The sequence below is a fragment of the Rhodnius prolixus genome, unplaced genomic scaffold (assembly GCF_049639745.1).
Source record: "Rhodnius prolixus isolate KJV_2025 unplaced genomic scaffold, Rpr scaffold_5, whole genome shotgun sequence".
Classification (NCBI taxonomy): Eukaryota; Metazoa; Arthropoda; class Insecta; order Hemiptera; family Reduviidae; genus Rhodnius; species Rhodnius prolixus.
Window position 1 is genome coordinate 8,082,328 of NW_027411624.1, and position 20,979 is coordinate 8,103,306.

Sequence of the window (20,979 nt, forward strand, 5' to 3'; positions counted from 1 at the left end):
TCGACTCATCTGAAAAGATTACGGTTTCCCAGAAACTAGAAGGCTTAGAAACATATTCTTTCGCGAAATCCAATCGGCGGTTACTATTTATTTTATTGATTAAAGGTTTTTTCCTCGGGACTCGACCGCAATAATCGTATTCATGTAATTTATTTCTAATTGTCTGTGGTGTTACGCTTACACATAACCACTTGATAATTCTTGACTGATTTTTTGAGCGCTTGTCCTGGGTTCTTCTCGAACAGACTTCAGAATTTGCCGTTTATGAAAGGAATTAAGTTTTGGTGGCCGTCCACTGCGTGGCCTACTAATCACATTTCCGTACTTTTTAATTATATTATGCACCGTTGAAGGGTTTTTTTGAACTATCTTCCCTATTTCTCGAATACTTTTTCTTTCATTTCGCAACGTCACAATAAGTTCTCGAATTGGTCTGGGAACTTCCATATTAGTGGTTAAATATGTACTAATTAGATTATTTATTCACAAAACTGACTGTAGTGGTTTCTACAATACAATAGAGAACTTTGAAACTTTATTCAATCGTTTTTCTGTTTGTTATCTTAATGTTTTTACATATTTATACAGCTGTTCACAGACTTTTTTTGCATTCGTTTGGGGTGTTGTTTTGTTAAACATTTAATTGTGATATTCCTGCTGAACAAAAATAAAAGATTGAATATAAAATGAAAAACTCTGGTTTCTCTCTATCGAATAGTATATTTCATTTGAAAATAAAAGAAGTTTCTAATAAGATAATAATAAAAGTAATAAAATTTAGGTTAGTGTTCACAGACTTTTTTGGCCCAGTGTATATATAAAAGGGTGTGTGTGTGAGTGATGAAAACACTATCTCAAAAATCGGAATTAGTCCAAAACTGTATAGTTTATTTAGGAAAAATGTGCCCACTAGTCGCGTGGGTGGATTGCAACATACAATAGAATAGACTCAGGGGTTCTAGAAATCAGGAAACAGTGGTTACATGCAAACTAGCAAAGCAAAAACTTGCGATGAATGCCTCTCTCATTCGAAAGTCAAGTTGACTCAAGTTAAGTCGACTCAAAACGATCAAAACAATCTGCACTCAGTAGGAAGGATTTAACAAACTTTATTATTGATTTATTACGATTTGGATAGTGAAAGTAAAATTAATAAAAGAATTAAGATTTTTTTTTTTTTCTAAACTGTATGTACATATATTCATTCATGAAATAAATGTTTTCTCTAAAAACTAAAATGTATGAAGTAATCATGTGCAAAGTTTTGTTGCTAGGGTAGTAAATAAACAAGACTAATTTGGAGCACCGTAATTATCGTTTAAAAAAAACATATATTAATATGTATAGGCCTGTAATCCAAGAAGAATCATTGGTTAAGTACGCGAATCCAGTATTGATAAATAGCAAAGAAGAAGAAACATTGTTACAATGTGTACGTCTTATAAATATGATTTTTTTGTGAAATCTGAACCTCTAGTTTTATTCTGAAAATTACACATTTCATGTTGTTTTACTCTAGAAACGATCTGCTTTGGGACCTAGTCGAAAAAGTATATTGACGCTATCTTCCAGAGATGTCGTTACTGAGAGAAATAAAGAAGTTCGAGAGATTCTAGACTGTATCTTACCACCGAGGGAATGGAAAGAAAAAGGCCAGTTATGGAGACAGCAGGTTTTTAATTAATAAGATGTTTACTCAATAAATGTTCTTTCTATATTTCAATATTTTCTCGCGTTAGAAATTTACACCGAAATAAATACTTTTGTGTTTTCTTCTTATTCAGTATACAAAAATTGAGATAGAATTAGATCTGTGCAAGTGATTAAGCTCGTAAAGGAGAAACTGTAGGCAAACTTATTCAAGAATTGACAGAGAATACGATTTAAAAAGGAGTAAAGCCAAGCCGCATAACAGGAAACGTGACATAAAATCTTTTTTTTTTCAGTACTCCGAAATTTTATCGAATATTACCGAGAACCGTTGAAAATCCAAATTTTCTCAAATAAAAGTGATGTGTATTTTGTTTAAAAAATTTTCTACGGAGATTTTTTAGAAAAGAGATTACTAGGATGCTGAGTACTGTAGAAGTTGCCGATCTATAATTTCAAGTGTTATAACTGCTGGACTTCAGCGGAGCAAAGTATCATTTACAGCCCGACGTTCGCCGAATTTATTCCCTTCAGATTTTTTACAACGTAAAAAAGCATCACGATCCTACAGTGAAGGATGTCTTTCTTATTTTTTTCTTCGATCTAATTCACTTTGTTTTTTTTTTTTTTTTTTTTTTTAAATTTTGGAGGTCCTTCGTTCAAGTACTAGCCAACATCTCTATCTGGCTTTTTTACCAGTAGGATTTAAGTACATTCAAAATCCTTTGCTTCTTTACATTTTAAAGACTTCTCTTAATTGCATAGTAGGAACGTAGAGTGCTGTGAAATGGTACCTGAAAGTAAATCTTGGATTTTCCATAAAAACTCGAAATACTGAAAAAAAAAAATGTTTACAATTGCATTTCAAGAATTAACATAATACTGGAATTTTGAAAATTCAAAGCTTTGTATACGTTTTATTTAATGCTATTTTCATGAATCATTTTCCAATTTCAGCTTGATTTTTTCTAATATGTTACCAATATTTTCTTGATCTTGATATTAATGATTTCTCTTAGGAAACTATTGTAGATAGCTGTTACTTCTAATTATACTTTAAGGAAGATGACAACTTTCATTTTGTAGGGTATTAATCGGAAATAAACACATTATTTGAAAAATTAAAGCATAAATAAATGCTGTTTCAACTACAGGGATGTGAAGCAAGGAAATCGTTTCACTCGTGGTTTCGTTACAGGTATCCAGCGAACCTGCAACTCGAGCTGAGACAATCAAACTGGGTGAGACGCTTGATACAAAGCTACAACAAAGAAATGCAAGAGAAGTTGGAATGTGCTCTGTTCGTAGAGAACTTTATTCGGAAGCGTTTGGTATTAGAAGATACTTATTTAAACAATAACAAAATTCTGATTAAGTCACAACTATTAAGACTATTACAATTGTCAACATCATTTTAATGACATTTTCTGTTATCTGTAAAATTATTTTAGACGAAATTATCAGGCAAGTGACTATTAATTGTGCAGAACGAGGTATACTATTGTTGAGAATCAGAGATGAAATGAATATGTCATTGAATGCATTTCAAGCTCTTTATGAAAGCAGCATAGCATATGGCATTCGGAAAAGTTTAGCGGTAAATTTTCTTTAAAAAGCTATGATTTCTTTTTTTGTTAAAATAAAAAGCTCGTTAAATATTTTAAATTTGTTCATGTGAAAATGAAATCGAACAATTCATGTAACAACGTATGAGACATATGCTATCAGTTAATTAGTTAATAAATAAAAAAAGTAGATTAATCGAGAAAAAAGATTCTCTAACAAAAGTTTTCTTTTAAACTACTCACTGGGGCTGTCTAATGAAGCCTGTTCTATGAAGACTAATACTAAATCTTTACGGATTCGGGTTCTAATCATTACAAACGTACATTATATATTCTTAAGCACCTTCTATTAAATGCGCTAGTTTGTACAGGTACGTCGTGAAATGAGGTTGTTAATAGGTTGGTCATATTAGCGCCACTCTTCACCTGACCCAAAAAAACCTGTCCAGGCCTAGCTGCCGCAAATGGAGGACCTCATAGCTTTCATCTTTATGGAAGAGATTGAACCTGTCAAATATTTGAATCGGAGACAAGTCAGTGTTGGTAGATCATTTTGTGCATTCTCACCTCTCAGGCTTATAGTTATATTCGATATTAAGGATTTTGCACTTACTTTTCCTTCTAGTAGTAGGCCAGAACGATTGAAACGAATACCTCCTTTAGCCTATTTCTCTAAATGTCCACTTCGGTTGCTATTATTGACTTTCTTACCAAAACTCTGTTGTCCCTAAATTAGACTTTTTTTGGAATATTGGGAAGACTAATCTTCATTTCTTTTGATATATCAGAATCCAATGCTGTTTCCACAGTCCAAAGTTTCACAGTTTATCCTCTTGATTTTCCGAACAATCTTCGACTCTTATACCAACTTTCAGTTATCTCTTCGAAAGTCTTCTTTAATGGTTTTCCATCCAAACATGTATTTCAATATCTTTTTAAAATAGCTCTTTAAAATAGTAGAACAACATTAGGCAATTGAAATAACAAGAAGTAAAAAAATGTTGCAACTTTACAGGCAGAGGAAGGCAAACTTGAACTGACAGAAGAAGCTGAAAGATTGCGAAAGGAAAAGGATGCGATGAAATTAACTTTCTTGGATCTATCTCAAAAATATGAAATGATGGAACATAGAGCGGCTGAAATAAGAGAGGCAGAACAAAAAGCTCACAATGAAGAAATTGCATTCTTAAAAAAAACTAATCAACAACTTAAGGTAAGTTATTAATGTTATAACTGAATTAAAAATGACTTTTTTAAAAGGTCTAGTCTGTGACTACCCTAGGTAAAAAAAGAAAAATGACAAGATTAAGTTTTTTGCATTTTGTTTGGTGATTTTACAATAACTTAGCAATGTACATATCTACAAAATTGTTTTTCACTTTTTTTTTTGAGAGAGAGATTTTCCGGGAAAACGATGGCTGACGGTTTTGTTTTATGTTGCCATAATCATTGCGCACGTTTAAATCAACGACTTTTATATGATATATTTCCCCAGCAAAACTATAGGGAGAGGGTAATAAAATATGCGTAATTTTGTAAAGCATAATTTCAATGAGTATTGTTTTACAAACTAATGTTCGCAAGAATTAAATACCCTTCGAAATTTCAGTTATTGAAGAAAATTGAACTCTTTGATAAGAGAAAACAAATTAAAACCTCAAGTTTTTTTTTCAGGCACAATTAGAAGCAATCATTGTACCTAGCAAAAAATAGATAGCACCATAATAATGCAAATCCAAAATCCACTCGCACAGGAAAAAAAGATGATTTCTGGAAAAAGTAATAAAATGGCATCAAAAATATTTCATATAATTTAATGGAATGATGTAATAAATCAAGGAATAGAAAAAATCAAGTATTTCTATATAAAATATTTTTTTTAAGTTTTTCTTTTTATTTGAAAATCATTTTTTACTTAAAAAGTTATATATATATATATAAATTATGTATATTCTGTTTAACGGGAAGGATTTGGACCATTTCTTTTTTCTTTCAACCTTTTTTGTTTCGTTTACATAAAAAGTTTTTTACAAAAACTTCGTAATACTGACAGCCATTTATTTATTTTTTCATTTTTCATTTATAAGCTATTACATTATAAGTTAGTCCAGTAATAATATAATAAAGTAAATGTACAATATGTAAAATTTGTTAACTTAATAAATTATAGTCAATAATGTTAAACGTATTTATATTTATACATATAATTTGTGTAGTATGAAAAAACTAAAGTCAAAAATCAGTTTTTTTGTTTTTCTGGGTATAAATCAAAAGAAAATTCATAAACAGAACAGTAATAATATAAAACAATTAAACATCTTCCCTTAAATAAAATTATAAATAAGCAGACACAGCACCACGGGGGGAGGGGATAGGGACAGAGATTAGTCATATTTTAGTATTCCTTAATAATACTTCATTTGGCCGATGTTAAATTTGTATTGTTTAATTAAAAAAAAAAATACTTAACAAATATACAACATGAAATGTAATACTTAAAACAAAAAAAATATTACGAATGTATAACCTTGTCAAATATAATTAAAAAACAAGACGTACTACTTGAACACAAGAGCGAGAGAGAGAAAAACAGGTTTAATACAATAACGAATCTTTTTTTTTTTTCATCATTTTCACTTGATTCAAATCATAAGATAGACAAGAAAACTGATATAATAGTACAGTCTAAACGAAAAAATGCTGAATATGAATTTGTTACGTTTTATCTAAGTTTAGAACAGTACAAAGTTATCTTGTCCAGCCAGATGGAGCCTCGGCTTTCAGGCAAATGACGGACTGTCTTTCGATTCAGGTGTTTAGTAACTTTTAAAAAGATATGGAGAATAATGTGGCTGAGGTTCAGATGATCAAAAAGATAGTTTTTTTTATAACGCGTGCAAGTTGACTGTCAAATTACATCACTTTGTGGAATAAAGGTAAAGTTGATAACATTGTTACATAATAATAAGCTTTTGCTTTACAAACATAAAACGCCTGGAACTGGTAAAAAAATAACAGATTCAAGAAGCGGAAAGCTAAGCAGAGGTAGGTAAATTAGGTAGGAAGAAGTAGGTAAATTAGGTAGGAAGAAGTAGGTAAATTAGGTAGGTAGAAGTAGATAAATTAGAGGGCTTTCCAAAATTTGAAATCTACTTGAGGTGAGAAGTATTATTTGTTACTAGTAAAAAAATATTACTAGTAATACAGTATTCAAGTACTACTAGAATTCATCGAGCTAAAGAATAAGAAATAGAGAAATGAATGAAGATCTTCTCTTAAGGGCATAATATGCCCTTAATATGCATATGCATAAGATGAGATAAGAGTTATACAGACTCTAAATAAGTGCAGCCAAGAAATGTGTGAGAGACTCAACAGAATTCGGAGAGAACTATTATGCAAGTTGACGTCACCAGGAAAACTTATCGCTTATTCTCTGGGAGGTGTGTACAGCCATCTTCGGAACCAGTAAAAAATGGCTAATTGCAAAAAAATAAAAAGATTTTTTCTTTGATGAAAACGTCATTAAGGCTTTGCAATCGTATTTTGTAGGGAACCATAGCTTATTATTGGTTGGTAATAGTTAGAAACCCGAGAGTATTAAACATTTGAACAGAAAAATCTTGAATAGCAGATGTTGAAGGTGGAGGTTTTGCTACTTTGGAATAGCCTATTGTTAATCCTAATCCTAATATATCCTGATCTCAGTTGACATTTGGAAAATTTTTATTAGCCATTTTAGTTGATCTGGACACTACTAAAATAGGAGGAATGGTAACCTTAAGGCGCAATTCATTAATAAAAAAAAAGAAATCCCGAAATTCGAAGTGTCTTTTGTCAAGAAGAGATAATGAATAAAAGTACTCACATCATTTTGCGGGGGCTTTTTCCTTGAAATTTACTAGAGAAGCATGGCGAAGATTATTAGGAAGAGAAATCTTTTTTTCTGATCTTCTAATACTACGGATAAGTTCCGAAGTTCTGGTCTGAAAAGTTCTGAAGAAATATCTTCCCACTTGGAATTCGATAAAGAAATACTGCATCATCTAACAGAAACAAAACTGTAATTTAGAATAATTCTTTGCGAGAAATTCTATGAATAGTTTTCATGTTTGAGACTAGGTCTACTACATCAGTTTTGCTAATCTAAAATTAACTGCAGAATAAACAAGATTCAGAAGAAGAAGAAAAAAGTTGTTTTTTTTCGGAATGCTTTCAAGATTTAATGAAGTTTAAAGAAGTAAAATCTTGAGAGAGGTTGAATGCCAGAAACATAGTAAAATAAACTGATTAAACATTGCACTATAACTAAGGCAAATCCCTCTTAACTATACAGCGAAGATTTTCGCATTACCTTGGCTAGTAATAAAACTTAAATCTTAACAAAAATGTCTCTTTTTAAACGGATCACAAAGAGCAAAGGATCCAAAGACTCTGTAAATGATAAATAAATGCTGAACAGTACTGTTTTGTTGACCCTTTTCTAAGAATATGCTAAATCATCGCCACTTCCATAAAAACTCGTAGTTTTTTTTTCTTCTTCCTGTCACAACCTGTTCTATTAATGAAACGAAAAAAAATAATATTTAAAAAAACAAACTAAACATAAATCCTTATATGATTCTAAATATACACATCATCACTCATTTTATCAAAAAAGATTACATTAAATATATGTACAAAAAGTACTTAAAAAACTGCGTTACTACTTTTTTTTCTTTTAAATTTAACTGCATTATTTAATTTCACTCTTTTTGTTTGTTATTTTTTATTTAAATGCAAACATATTTAAAAAATAAGTTTCAAAACTAAGACTTAACTTGCTCATATAATGATTTTTTCAAGTCCTTTCAAAATTGATTATGTACATACATATTTTCTCTGAGCATTTTCAAAAAGGGGACAGAACATTTTTTTTTTTTTTATACACAGTATTAAAACCTAGACTAAATTTTTAGCACATTTTATATATTTACAATATTATTTTACTTATAGTTCATTTTTATATATTATTATTATTGTAAAATATATAAATATTTTTATAAATTACTTATAAAATTCTTACATTAGCGTACAACACTGGAACGTTTTTTGTTTTTGTGTTTTTAAAAATAATTATTGTACTTAGTTCAAATTAAACTAAATATTAACTCGTTTTCCTCTTTGATTTATACATCGAACACTGAGAAATATGTTAATGTTTTGCCTTCGCTATTTTTTTTGAATCATAATAAAAGATGGAATAGTGATGTAGCCTTTAAAAGTAAAAAAACAAAAAACAAGTATTACTTCTACTTCCTAATGTTTCCCTTTTTTGGATTTCCTTTTCTTTTTCCGACGACCAGCGGAAGTTGACTGATCAGCTTCACATGTGGTTGGTGTAGTAGGTTCTTCTTCTTCCTCTTCAGCTGCTGGTTCTTCACCTCCGCCGCCACCATGACTTTCACTTTCACTGCGCACCACTTCTTCACCGGTGATGTTTTCATCACGTTCTGGTGTTGACAATTCCAAAGAGATTATCTTTTCACGTGTAGTCTCTACCTAAAAATAGAAGAAGGAGGTTAAGTTGAAGAAATAATTTTTTATTTTACAATTAAATGATGTTTTTTAAAAATAAATAAATCAAAATGTTGCCATAAAAATCGTCCCAAGATCTTAATTTTTCAAAATTTATTAGCAGAATTTGGAATGTTAGGTTTAATGATACCTTGTTAGGTGTTACCTTAATTAGGTGTTATGTTATACAAGCCAGTATAGTAAGACAATTCAAAAGAATAAAATATATGGAATTCAATTCAATAAATGATATATTTCAAAGTTTTTCGTGGCAGACGAAAACCTTAATCGCGGCCGAACACAGGACATGATCGAGACAAGGAGTTGGAGGCGCATCAGACCAACGGCATATAATAAGTTCGTAAGCTAACCCATTTAGAATTGTCCATGTATTTTATTTAGATACAGATCAGTTATTGTAAATGGGGTAATAAACAATGAGAACAAAATATTTTCTACTGCTCTAGAAAGAATTTGAGAGAAAATTTTTAGATCAGTCAAAGTAGGATAGAAGAACCGTGTCACAAAATCCAGATTTTCACGATTTTCGCAAAAAAAAAGTTTTAAAAAACTAAAAGAAAAAACACCCGATTAAGTAATCAGATCAATTGATTATGTAACCAATTAATGGTTGGAATTGTCATCTTTTTCCGATTTGAAACATTATAAATCCGGCTAGTAAGAGCTGATAAAATATTGAATTTATTACTTTTGGTAATCCTTAATGCGCGTTACCCTTTTACTTTTTATCTAGTTAGTTAGTTAGTTCTATCCTACGTTGAGTTTATACAGAAGATTTGTCTAGTTTAGATGTTATCTACAATATTTGGTCACCTATGAATTGGTTAAAGTTATATACCATCAAGTAGTTTCTTATTAGTTTTCTAAAAATATTGTTAGTTTTTTTTTCACGAGATTTCATCTTGAACGTAATCTACAAATAAACCAAGTCCGTATGTTAACAGACTAAGAACTAAGGCAAGGAATTGTCCCAGCTACACATACGCAGTTCTCCACAGAGATTAATGGCTGGACGAAATTGCAGCCAAGAAGACGAGGATACATCAAATCTTTTCAAAGTCATTTATTTGGAACAGAAAAATTTTACCATTGTTTGTTTATTTCTCCAAATAGAAAGTTCGTATGTACTTGATTCCTTAATTACGATCACGCACCGCGAAAAACAAAATTATACAAGACTAATTATTCCCATTATTTGAAAATATATATATAATGGATCTCTTTTTTATTCACTCATTTAATTGTGAATAAAAAGTAAAAATTGGAAACCAAAATATCAACACATTTCTTTTCATTTTAAAGAAAGCTAGATGGGGAAATTGCTTGCTATTCAGAAATGTTGGTCAGAAGAAGATTTACTGATCGGCAATTTGGAAGTAAGTCCACCCTATCCAGGAAATAACCATGCATGCTGCTCCACTGGAGAGACAATGCTGTACAACACAAACGACACTCGGAAGTTATGAAATGAATTTACAAAATGCACCCTCTTAAATTTTTTAATAACGTTTATACTGTAATGATTAAACTCTATGAATTATATTGGGGCTTAATTAACATTTATACGAACAGGAGAGTTAGGATACCAGTAAAAAAGTAAAAATAATGGTTCAATATTGAATGCATCATACTTGTTTTATGCTTAGGATTTTTGGAAAGAGAAAGCAAAGGGAAATAAGCAAGTGCCTAAAGTTAGTTTAGCAATTGTTAAATATAAAAAAATTATTTGCTTGCCCAATTTTAATTAATAAATCCTGGAATTAGTTGTAATACCTGTTACAAGTATTTTTAAGACTTATTTAATAATTGAATTCGTTTAAATTTAAAAGCAAGAAATTTCCGAAAAATAGTGACCCAAAATAAACATTAAATAAAATGATTACTATTAAGATATTAAGCCATTTTGGATTCCTGATCCACAAGAACAAAACAGAACAAAGTTAAAATCTTTAACAAGAATCTGTAAACGTCTAAGTATTTATTTGCTTACTTGTTAGCTATTCTTTTTAGTTTTCAACTCAGGTTTATTGGGTTTAACAAGTCTTCCTCTAATTGCCAAGCGATTTCATGAGAATGTATGCCTATATGACTAGTTAACATGATACAGAGTTGTGCTTCGTGAGACAGGTATGATGTTTGCGGGAGGAAGTAATACACCATTATGATCATATTAAACAGGTGAGGCAGCAGCTGCCTTCCCGATTGGGTCTTGAAATTTTCATTCATGTCTCATTGTGTATGAGAAACATCTCTAATAAGTTTTTTTTTGTTTTCATTAGTATTTTGTTTTTATTTTATCTAAAATCCAACAATATACCATATCAGCCACTCATCAGAGCACACATTCGTACCGAAACCCAACAAACCATAGTTAAAATTTGACTTTTTAAGAGTTTTGTTTTTTGGATCAAATCTTTTTATTTTTTGAATGTTTAACTTATTTCAAAAGCGGAAATTAGGTAATTACTTTCCTAATTTATCGTGTGTATTTTTTGCATCTTTAATGAATGGATGCTCTTTATTTTGTGCAATTTGTAAGTAAAAATGATGGAAATTTAGAAGTGCTATTATATTGGTGAAGTGTCAAATGTGCCGCTCTAAAAATTATAGTTTGACATGACTGAAAAAAAAAAAAAATTGGTACATACAGAAAAGTAAAAACTTAAGAATTAAATATATACACAAATTTTCTCTGGTTTTGTTAGGTTAAATTTCTTGATTTTTGTTTCCTTTAACGCGCTTAAGGACTAACATTATTATTTTTATTAAGCCCATCAACATCTAAAGTCATTGGTGACCGAAACCTTTTCAGTTGGGAGCAGTAAGTGAAAAACTAATGGGTTTAAAACTCTTGTGCCGGCTCCACTCTGCGTGGACTAATCTAGAAAATCTAGAGTCTAGTGCACTAATCACTTTATTCCACTGTTTTAAATTTGATATAAATGAAAGAATTTTCATCTTTTCGTCTGGCAAATGAAGGCGCGATCAGAGAATAATCTAAGAATAGGGCATTTTTCCAGTTTTTAATGCTGAATAGAGTTCGCGTTCAACCTTCTTCTCAACTTTTGTAAAGCCCATGATGAACAAACTAAATACCGCTAAGGGATTTGAATGATTTTTTGGGTCATTTAAAAGTGAACTCAGGCATTTCTGCTTTCTGATTCCCAACAGAGTTACTAGCACGTAATGGTTAAATAGGACCAATATTTAGTTTATTTCTTCTTTCTCCCTTTAACATCATCCATTGGGCAAATCCTACTCGAGGATGAAGAATTTAAACCAATTAATCAATTAAACGCCTAGAAAATATCTAAAATAATTTTCAATCCCAAGAAAACTATAAATTAATAGATCTAGGACTTATCGAGGTTTTATTGAGCTATCTAATGACAAGAACAAAAAATTCTCTTGCAGAAGATGATTTCATTTGTCAAGAATTATCGTCATAATCCCAACATTTCAGCACAAGAAAATTAATTCGTGATAGACCTTGAAAATGGCTATGAGAATTTAAAAAAAAAAGTTTAGGATTTTTTTTTAAACTAATTTTAAACCTACCGAGAGTTTCTTTTCCTTAATTATAAAAATAAATATTATTTAATAAAATACAATATTTTTGGTTAGTATTACTCAAGATATAAGAACACTGGAATAAACATGCAACAGTCTGGCTATTTCTTAAAGATAAAAATAATAAGATTCAATCACAATAATTCAAATCAATTATAAATAATTGTAAAACAGTCAAAAACTTTAAAACACCTAACACTAAATAAAATAAAGCAAGTGTTTTATGATATCAATTGTGAGCTACATATTTTGAGCATATTTCTTAATGGCTTTCGTGTAATGTTAACAACGTGAGTAACTGTGACTAGTTCTCAGGGATGTGAATTGACACGAATACAGAAAAAGAAATGTTTACAATTGTTTAAAATCGCCATGAATGTAGATCTGATACTTTAAAAGTATAAGTATAAACGTTAAATTGTCCTAAAACCACTTCTTACTGGATATTCTTAAAAAGTGAAGATATTTTTAAAAAGAAGAAGACTCAATGTCATCTACTTCATCTGAAGAAGATACTTGTTTCAGCAGTTTACCTTGATTTTTCTAGTGTAACATCTACAGTTAAAAACTACAATTGCATTGACAAGCTTCAAACAACAGCACTTTAAAAAAATATAATAATATTAAGAAAACAAACATAAATTTCACTATAAACATATCATTACAATAAATTAACCTCTCTTTAATAATTACTCACATTGTAGGTGTATGTATTAAAATAAGTATGCATTCTTGAACATGATAACTGAATATACACTTTAAAAAACTAACAAATTACACAAACTTCAAATTCCCGTTCAGATAGTGCTCTACATGATTTTTAAAAGAACCTCGGCTTTGAATCGCAACAATAATTTGTGAACTGTCCTTGAATAGAAGATCGGCTTGTTCCTTAATAGTAATTTTTTTTTTAATACCAACAACTGCTATTAATAGAGGTGTTTACGTATTACAATGAGCTAAAGATGGCAAACTTCCTTGTAGAAGAATGCGGTAATCGATCTTTAATTCAAAAATCAACTAAAACAACGAAGGTAATTAATAACTTCATTATTTTTTTTGTTACAGTATTCTTGGAATTCGTAAAAACCACAGGTGTAACTCTGGATTTTTTAAAGAACCTTATCAGAGGAAGTCAAACCTATACCTAATAAATAGGGTTGTTATTATAACGCTGATTTGCCTGCAAATGATCGGCTGATTTCTGTTTTCCTAAGGTGAGATCCAGTTGCAAAATAAGACACCCTACCAACCGATTTACAATCTCTTAAATTCTAGTAAGAGGTAAGAGTAAAAGATGTAATATTTTCAATATCTTGAGTTTCCATTGGAAATGAAGGTTTTGAGGCGACCTAAACATTGTACTTTACCTTAATTTGGTTGGGGTACAACCCATTGTACCTGACAATAACTTATCGATCAAAATTCCTCAACTCGGAATAGATTATTTGAAGTATTTTTAGAGAGATATTCGCTTAGAGACATTTCTTAGGAAAAGACGAAAAAGTATATCTCTAAGTTATTTTAATGAAAAGTACTATTATTTTAGAGATCCTAACACTTATATTCTCTAGTTTATAGTTTACATTACAGTTTTTAAAAGTATTAGGAAGACGTTGTCCGCTTGATAGTTACAAAATAAATAGATGTATTAAAATCCAAATTTATACTTAACAACCCTTATTATAAACATTATTATCTTTTTAAAACTCTTTAAATCTATAATTTCTTTATAAAAATCATAATTCCACCTGTAAAAAAGTAATAAATAGAAGTAAACAAAAAAAGTTAAATTTTTATTTTTGCATGCACAAAAATGGTCATGCTATCTAGCAAATAAAATTCATGCTCGTGCAATCCATGCCCTTTTTTTTTGTTTCCGCCTGCCTTATTCATAAAAAAATAAATAAATAAATTGTAGCCAGTGTTATAGATTGTTTTAGGTGTTGTGGTTATGGTATGACCGCACCTCTTTTTCAATCAGTTTCTCGACAATCTCAATAGTTCTGATGGTTGTCTGTCCTGAAGTCGGATCGGTGTATTCTTCAGTCCTCGTGGTAACTGTTTCACCAAGCAGCCTCTCTGATTCCTTCACTCGTACTTGAGGTGGTGAACTGACTACTGCCAGCCGGGGGAAGTCATCCGACGATGGCCGCAACCACTACGAGGGACACCAGACACACATGCCCACGGCTTCGAATTTCATTCACCGCCCGCACCTTTTCCACACATGCACACACTCGCACGTATACGTCAACAACTGTTATTATTACTGTTTTTTTTTGTAAACTATTTAATTCAAAATGAAATTATCAACAGACTCGAAAGTTCCTACCACTTCCACATTCGATTAAGGAAAGTTCTGAAGAGAGATGATTAGAATTAATGAGAATTACATTATCATTGGAAGTGTAAATCTGTACTTACGGTCAATCACTTCTTTGATGAAATTCTTTTCATGAAATTTGAAAACTAATAGAGAAGCTAACTATAATTAAGAAATGAAGTAGAAATCTAAAGAAAATAGAATAAGAGAAAATCGTGGTTCTTATGTTATTGTTTACAGCTGTATCTATAATCTAAAACCGAGATCGCAATGTTTACCTCAAGAACAGTCTTATTAAGTAAAAAACGGTTATTAAAAATAATACATTCCTAAGTTTTACAGTTACACCACTTAAAACAGTTGTTGACGTACATGAAAACAGATAACACAAATTACTTTTTGAAGCTAAAAGGGGAAAAATGGTAAAAATGTTCATTCAGAAATCACTATCATCCTTCTTTTATTTTTTGCATTCCTCAAAACTGATGGAAAAAAATAAAAAATTGGAATTTGATTTTGTTACATTCTAGAAGAAACTAATTTTTATTATGAATACATAGTTTATGTTTTTAGTTAATAACAGAGAAATTAATCAAAAGCATCTTAAAAACCAATTAAGAATTTTTAAAAGATTTTTCTTCAAAACCATGCTAATTTGAATATATTGGTTTTAATATAATACTTTTTTGAATTTATTTTTATTTTTTATTCTAATTTATTATTCAACAAGAAAAAACTGACTAAAAGTTATTTTTTTTTTAAAGAAGCCAGCACCAATGATATTTTTATTTATTTTCTTTCTTTTTTAAATTTGAGAAAAATGATTCATACTCAAGTTAATTTATTTAAAGAGCATGCCACTTGTTGGAGTTATATTAAAATCAAAAATGCAAATTTGGTTAATAAAAGTAAAAGAAATCAATTATTTAGTTAGAAGTTATAAATTACTAATTCTTTTTTAAAATTTTAAATATATACATATACACGTCACGGGAATTTTTTTTTTAGATGACTTATTTGTTTGTTCTGTATTATATTTTAATTTCAGATATTTTTACTATTATTTTATTCTTTTCAAATTACTAAATTAATAATCTGATAGATGGCTTACCTCTGTGACATTATTTTCATGGTCCATGATAGCTTTATTATTATTGATCACTGTTGCGTCCGTATCATCATCATTACCAATTGATTTACTATCTATCATTTCACTCATTTTCTTAATTACCATTTGCGCTTGAAGTGCATCCTGAAAACAGAATATTTGGTTCAATATAGCTGATTTTATCTGTCGTCGTAGCAATATTGTATCTCTGACTGGTTTCGCATTCTCATCTAACATCAGAAGTAGATTAAACAGTCTCACACTACACTTGCTAACAGACTGACGGTGGGAGGAAGGTTATATGATGTGCATGTGTTAAAAAATATGAATCAGTAAACATTTTTGCAAAAATACTAAAATAAAATTAATGGAATCTAGTAAATGTTAAAATGTATATTTGTATTTTTTTTTTTTTGCATAGATAATGTTTTAGAATTGTAAAGTTGGAGTGGCATTTTATGCAGGGGAGGGGCGCGGAAATTTAATTTAAATTGTACCTAAATGAGGAACTTTCCGAAGGAGATTGACACTTCACGAACTTAGTATCCCTGAGCAAATTGCTCACACAAAGAACCTATAAATGATACTAGGAACTAGGAATATAAGTTCAACTTAACCCCAAACAATTATATTTTTCATAATCCTAAACACACACTAAAAATGTATAAATATAAGCTTCATAGAAACTCTATTCTTTAAATAATCATTGACTTCAGGGAGCCACAAAAGATTGCTTAAGTATCAGCGAGCGTTTCCTGAAGTACAGTTCTTTTGAACGATATTATTTTTCATCTATTCGTATTCTGTATCAGATAAAGACCATTCTTTCGCCTTTGTTAGAAATTGTTAACATTCTCTTTCAAATATTGAATACAATTTATTAGTTAGGAAAGTACTGATACACGCAAAGTTGAATTTTTTTTTTTTTTTTTTTTTTTCTTTTTTTGGCATTGGCTTCCGCCATGCAGCCAGCATCGTCTAGGTGCTTATCACTAGAATATCACTCACTCTCCATTCTTACCTACAAATACATTCGCTTCACACATTCATCATTCTACTATATACCGCTATTTACATAAACTACTGCTAATGGATGGAGCAGCACTCTGTGCTCCTGCCATCCTTCTCGCTTAACCAAAATTAAAATCACGTAATCCTTCTCTAAGCATTTTGTTCCATTCATTCTAATTCGGCTATAGCTTCTAAATACATTCATATTTCATTGCTAGCTCTGCTATCGACTTAAGCACATAACTGTTGGTGGAGAATATAATGTCTTCGTAGCGAAATGGTGCATCTAAATACCTGTATATATCGTCAAACATTCGTTTCCTTTCTACCACATAACGTGGACATATCATTATTACATGTTTGAAATCTTCCTCCTCATTGCAATCTACGCAAAGAGGAGAGGACCTTTTGTTGATCCTGTGTAGATACGATCCGCACACCGCGTGGTTCGCTCTCAGCCTGCTTATTGTCGTAACAACCCATTTATTAGTGACAGTTCCCTTAAACCATGGTTGTCTAGGTAACTGATCTGCCATAGTTTTATAGAATCTACCTTTATCACCATTATTGTAATCTGTCTGCCATTTTTGTAGTGCTGCTTTTGCAATTATACCCTTGATATCGGTGTGTGGTAATTTATAATTAGCCATTTCCCCACTATTGGTGGCTTCCTTTGCAAGTGTATCAACAATTTCATTCTCTTTTATACCACAATGACCTCTTACCCACAAAAAATTAATGCAGACTCCCTTCTCTTTAAAAATGGCAATAGTTTCTACAATCTCTGCGATAATGTGATTCATTCCTGCAGACTGGTTGTGTATATGTGATAATTTACACAACGCACTCTGGCTGTCACTAATAATGGTATATTTTTTCTCCGACAACGAATAAATATATTTTAAAGCTGTTAAAATAGCAATTAGCTCCGCTGTATAGATAGACGCCTCATCTTCTAATTTAATTATCGTAAAATAGTTCCGAACCGGATCATACACAGCACTTCCGACTTTATTATTGATTTTGGACCCATCTGTAAATAAACGATATGAGCCCGGATAATGGGAAGAAATGTAATCTTCGAAGGCCGCAGTTCTCATATTTTCCGGTACCTTTATCAAGTCGAAGGAAGTGTTAACACTTAATTCGCTCAATAAATGTTCGTATTTTAAGTTGTACACATCTAACTTATTATTCGAATATACCTTATCTCTAAAGGTAGAGATTCTAATAAAACTTTCTGTGTAAATGGGGCCTTTCTTTTTTGTCCAATATTTGTGAGTGAGGACTTCGGTATTTAATTGGCTTATTTTGTTATAAATTATTCGGTTCGTGGCTAATTTTTTTAAGACGTATCGATCGGACAGTACTTCTATTCTATAAGCGAGCGGTAATTCGCCAGCCTCTGCGTACATTACGTCCACAGGTGTGCTGTTCAAGAATCCGAGACACAATCTGATACATTTATTTTGTAATACGTGAAGGGGTCGCATAACATACTTGCAGGCCTGACCGTACAGAAAACACCCGTAATCCAGTACCGCTCTTATTGTGGCCCTGTAGAACATTAGGGACACCTCCGGGTCCGCCCCCCACTTCCTATGGGAAAAGGCTCGTAATGTGTTGAAGTAGTTTTCTATTTATGAAGTTGAAATTGAAATCTTCAACACCATATAGTAAGAGAAAATTGTTTCAAATGTTCATAAATGAATTTTTTCATTTATAAAACTATTTACAAGATTTATTTACCTGTTCAAGGGACTTCAGCCTGGCTTGTCTCCATGCTGCTCTTTTTTCAGCTTTAAGAGCTCTCTGTTCAGCAGGTGTTAGGTCTTTTTCGTCATCATCACTTAATAAACCCTAAAATTACAAAAGCCAGAGTGTGAAGAAGTTTTCAAGGCAAGCATAAGAAGTAACCAAAGTATTTACTGCAGGAGCCAAAATGCATAAATAATTATCTGGTAATCAGCTTAATAGTTTCAGTGAATTGAAGTACTAAATCAGGAAAGTTGATGGGCGTTAAGGTCAGATCAAGGCTGGTAAGTAAGAGTCTCTCAGGACATGGAGTAAAGATGGAAAGCTAAGCATATAAAATAGCCTACCGCTGGCACGTCTAACATGAGTTTTCAAGCTAAGTCACAGAGGTCGACTGGAAATAACTAGAGAAAAACAGATGAGTGTAGAAGAAATTGTCTCCGACGGTGATACCATTGGGAAAGGCTTATTATTCATAAGCAATAGGTGAGTCTTTTCTGGATTGCTGAACATCAAGGAATCAAGTTAATGAGTTGGCATAGATTAGCTTTATTTTTGCAAACCCTCTGAGCCTAAAGCTAATGAGCTGCCACAATTTAAGTGTGAGAATTGATAAAAAATGACATGGAAGTCGCAAACCTAATTCTTGGGCCAAGTCGTATGTTAAGTAGAAAGGGTTGTAAAAAACAAGTTGGCACCAACTACAAACTACGCAGCAGAGCTTACTTTTTACTCAACATAAAAATAATTTGGTAGGCAAAGAGTTGACCATTCAGAGCCTGTGGCGGACTTAAATAATAATTTAAAAAAAAATTATAAACATACTAATAATCTATTGATTAAGTCAATTATTTTAGAAATTAATACTCTCTTAAAAACCCTAGTTTTACTAATTTATTCTCTAAATAAGCCCATGATTCTGTGAAGGATTTCCGTAAAGAGGATTCTTCCCTCTCCAACATCTAAAGAAACCTGAGCTTTTAATTTATAGCTTACCTCTTGTATAAGTCTTTCTTTCATCCTCCTTTCTGCTTTAGCCGTTCTTATGCTGCCATGATTCATGATGCCATCAAGTATTGGTTTATTATAGGAAGATCTGCATCAAAACAATTACGATTATATTCTCAAGAGAAAAGAGACATTCTCAGAGTAAGTTAATTATTTCACATAAAGTGAAATTCGCATTAATTATGAATTTCATTATTTTTCCTCCCCGTTTCCAGCAGAAAAAAATTCCGACTTTTGGGGTTTTTGAGCCCTTTCATAAACAAAAAAAGTAATTTATTTAGGGCAATATCAAATAACCAGAAATGTCCCTTTACTAATTTTATTTTTTTCAGTTAGTGATTTTCTCGATACAGGCTCATTTGCTGCCATCAGTTTGATTGGCAACTTTCAGAGCACCCATGAGTGATTTTTGAGTGGAATTTTACAAAACGCTTTACTTCTCAAAAGTTTTATTATAAGGAACATATAATGTTGAAGCCAATTTTCATAGAATAATTTTAAGTTGAAACTTGGATAAATTCTAAGAGAAAGCAATGTCCACCCTTTTTTTTTTTTAATTCCATAATTTATGGCTGATGGATTAGATTCATAAGGGATTAATGTAAGTCTTCGTCCCGCAACCTTAAGGGTAGTCCTCAAGCATTATCTTCTGACTAGATCTATTTAATTCGATCTAGGGATTAGTGAGGTTCTCCTTATGCAATAATTCAACCATGCAAGCGCTTTACACTGATAAAATGAAGATTTCAGTATTAGAAAAAGTTTTGGCATTAGGAACGTTTGCCTTCTCTTCTTAAGGGTTACTTTTCTTCTTCATTTTAATATCTACTTCTGTTAAAAGGAATCAAGCAAAAAACTCCTGAAGTCTGCTTCTGTTTTTTTCAAACAAATAAACAAGATGTAGAAGATTTGTAAGCTAAGGACTTCTTCAGCCTTAATTAGCCCATGATAGGAAACAATACACAGAAGTAACTCTACAACAGGTTGGAAGAGATGGCTACTCCAAGCCTCACAAAAATAATAATAATAAAAATAAATAACAAAAAAACGTTTATTGTTTTTAAATTTGCATTTTTGATTACTAACTTTACAGATTCTGTTTCGAGAGCAATGTCATCAATGTCACCATCTTCATCAACTTGTGACCATGGGGATAGATCGTCTTTTGTTAAAAGAGCAATTTTCTTCTCTGAAATAAAACATTTAAACATATTACACAAAATTAATAGAATTAAACTTGTGTCAAATTTAATTTCTATCTATTTTACCTTCTTCCTGCTTCAGTTTTTCAACCTCATCTTGACTGAGGAAAGTGAAGACTCTTTCTGTAATCCAATTATTTTTATGTATAAAATAATAATAAAAACTTCAATTATTTATTAAATAAATATTATATAATGTATTTAACT

At 31.0% G+C, this 20,979-nt stretch overlaps 2 protein-coding genes across 4 annotated transcripts in view; one reads left to right on the top strand and one right to left on the bottom strand.

Annotated features, from left to right (window-relative positions):
- Positions 1-1,227: 1,227 nt before the first annotated feature.
- On the top strand, positions 1,228-5,081 carry Dnali1 (Putative inner dynein arm light chain, axonemal Dnali1). The gene is made up of 6 exons (XM_074136576.1): positions 1,228-1,432; positions 1,520-1,672; positions 2,849-2,981; positions 3,102-3,247; positions 4,231-4,428; positions 4,890-5,081. The coding sequence occupies exons 1-6, from the start codon at positions 1,340-1,342 to the stop codon at positions 4,926-4,928; spliced, it is 762 nt and encodes a 253-aa protein (XP_073992677.1). The 5' UTR covers positions 1,228-1,339; the 3' UTR covers positions 4,929-5,081.
- Positions 5,082-5,185: 104 nt separating this feature from the next.
- Positions 5,186-20,979, bottom strand: part of scrib (scribble planar cell polarity protein) — a 149,370-nt gene continuing 133,576 nt past the window's right edge. For 2 of the 3 annotated variants that reach the window (XM_074136541.1, XM_074136539.1), the window contains 7 exons: positions 20,839-20,895; positions 20,657-20,759; positions 19,559-19,658; positions 18,557-18,667; positions 15,800-15,940; positions 14,332-14,523; positions 5,186-8,756 (listed from right to left, as the gene is read on the bottom strand). In XM_074136541.1, the coding sequence (XP_073992642.1) occupies positions 8,514-8,756; positions 14,332-14,523; positions 15,800-15,940; positions 18,557-18,667; positions 19,559-19,658; positions 20,657-20,759; positions 20,839-20,895 (947 nt within the window). In that variant the 3' untranslated portion in view covers positions 5,186-8,513. The remainder of the gene's footprint in view (positions 8,757-14,331; positions 14,524-15,799; positions 15,941-18,556; positions 18,668-19,558; positions 19,659-20,656; positions 20,760-20,838; positions 20,896-20,979) is intronic. The other variant, XM_074136540.1, reaches the window with a different exon arrangement.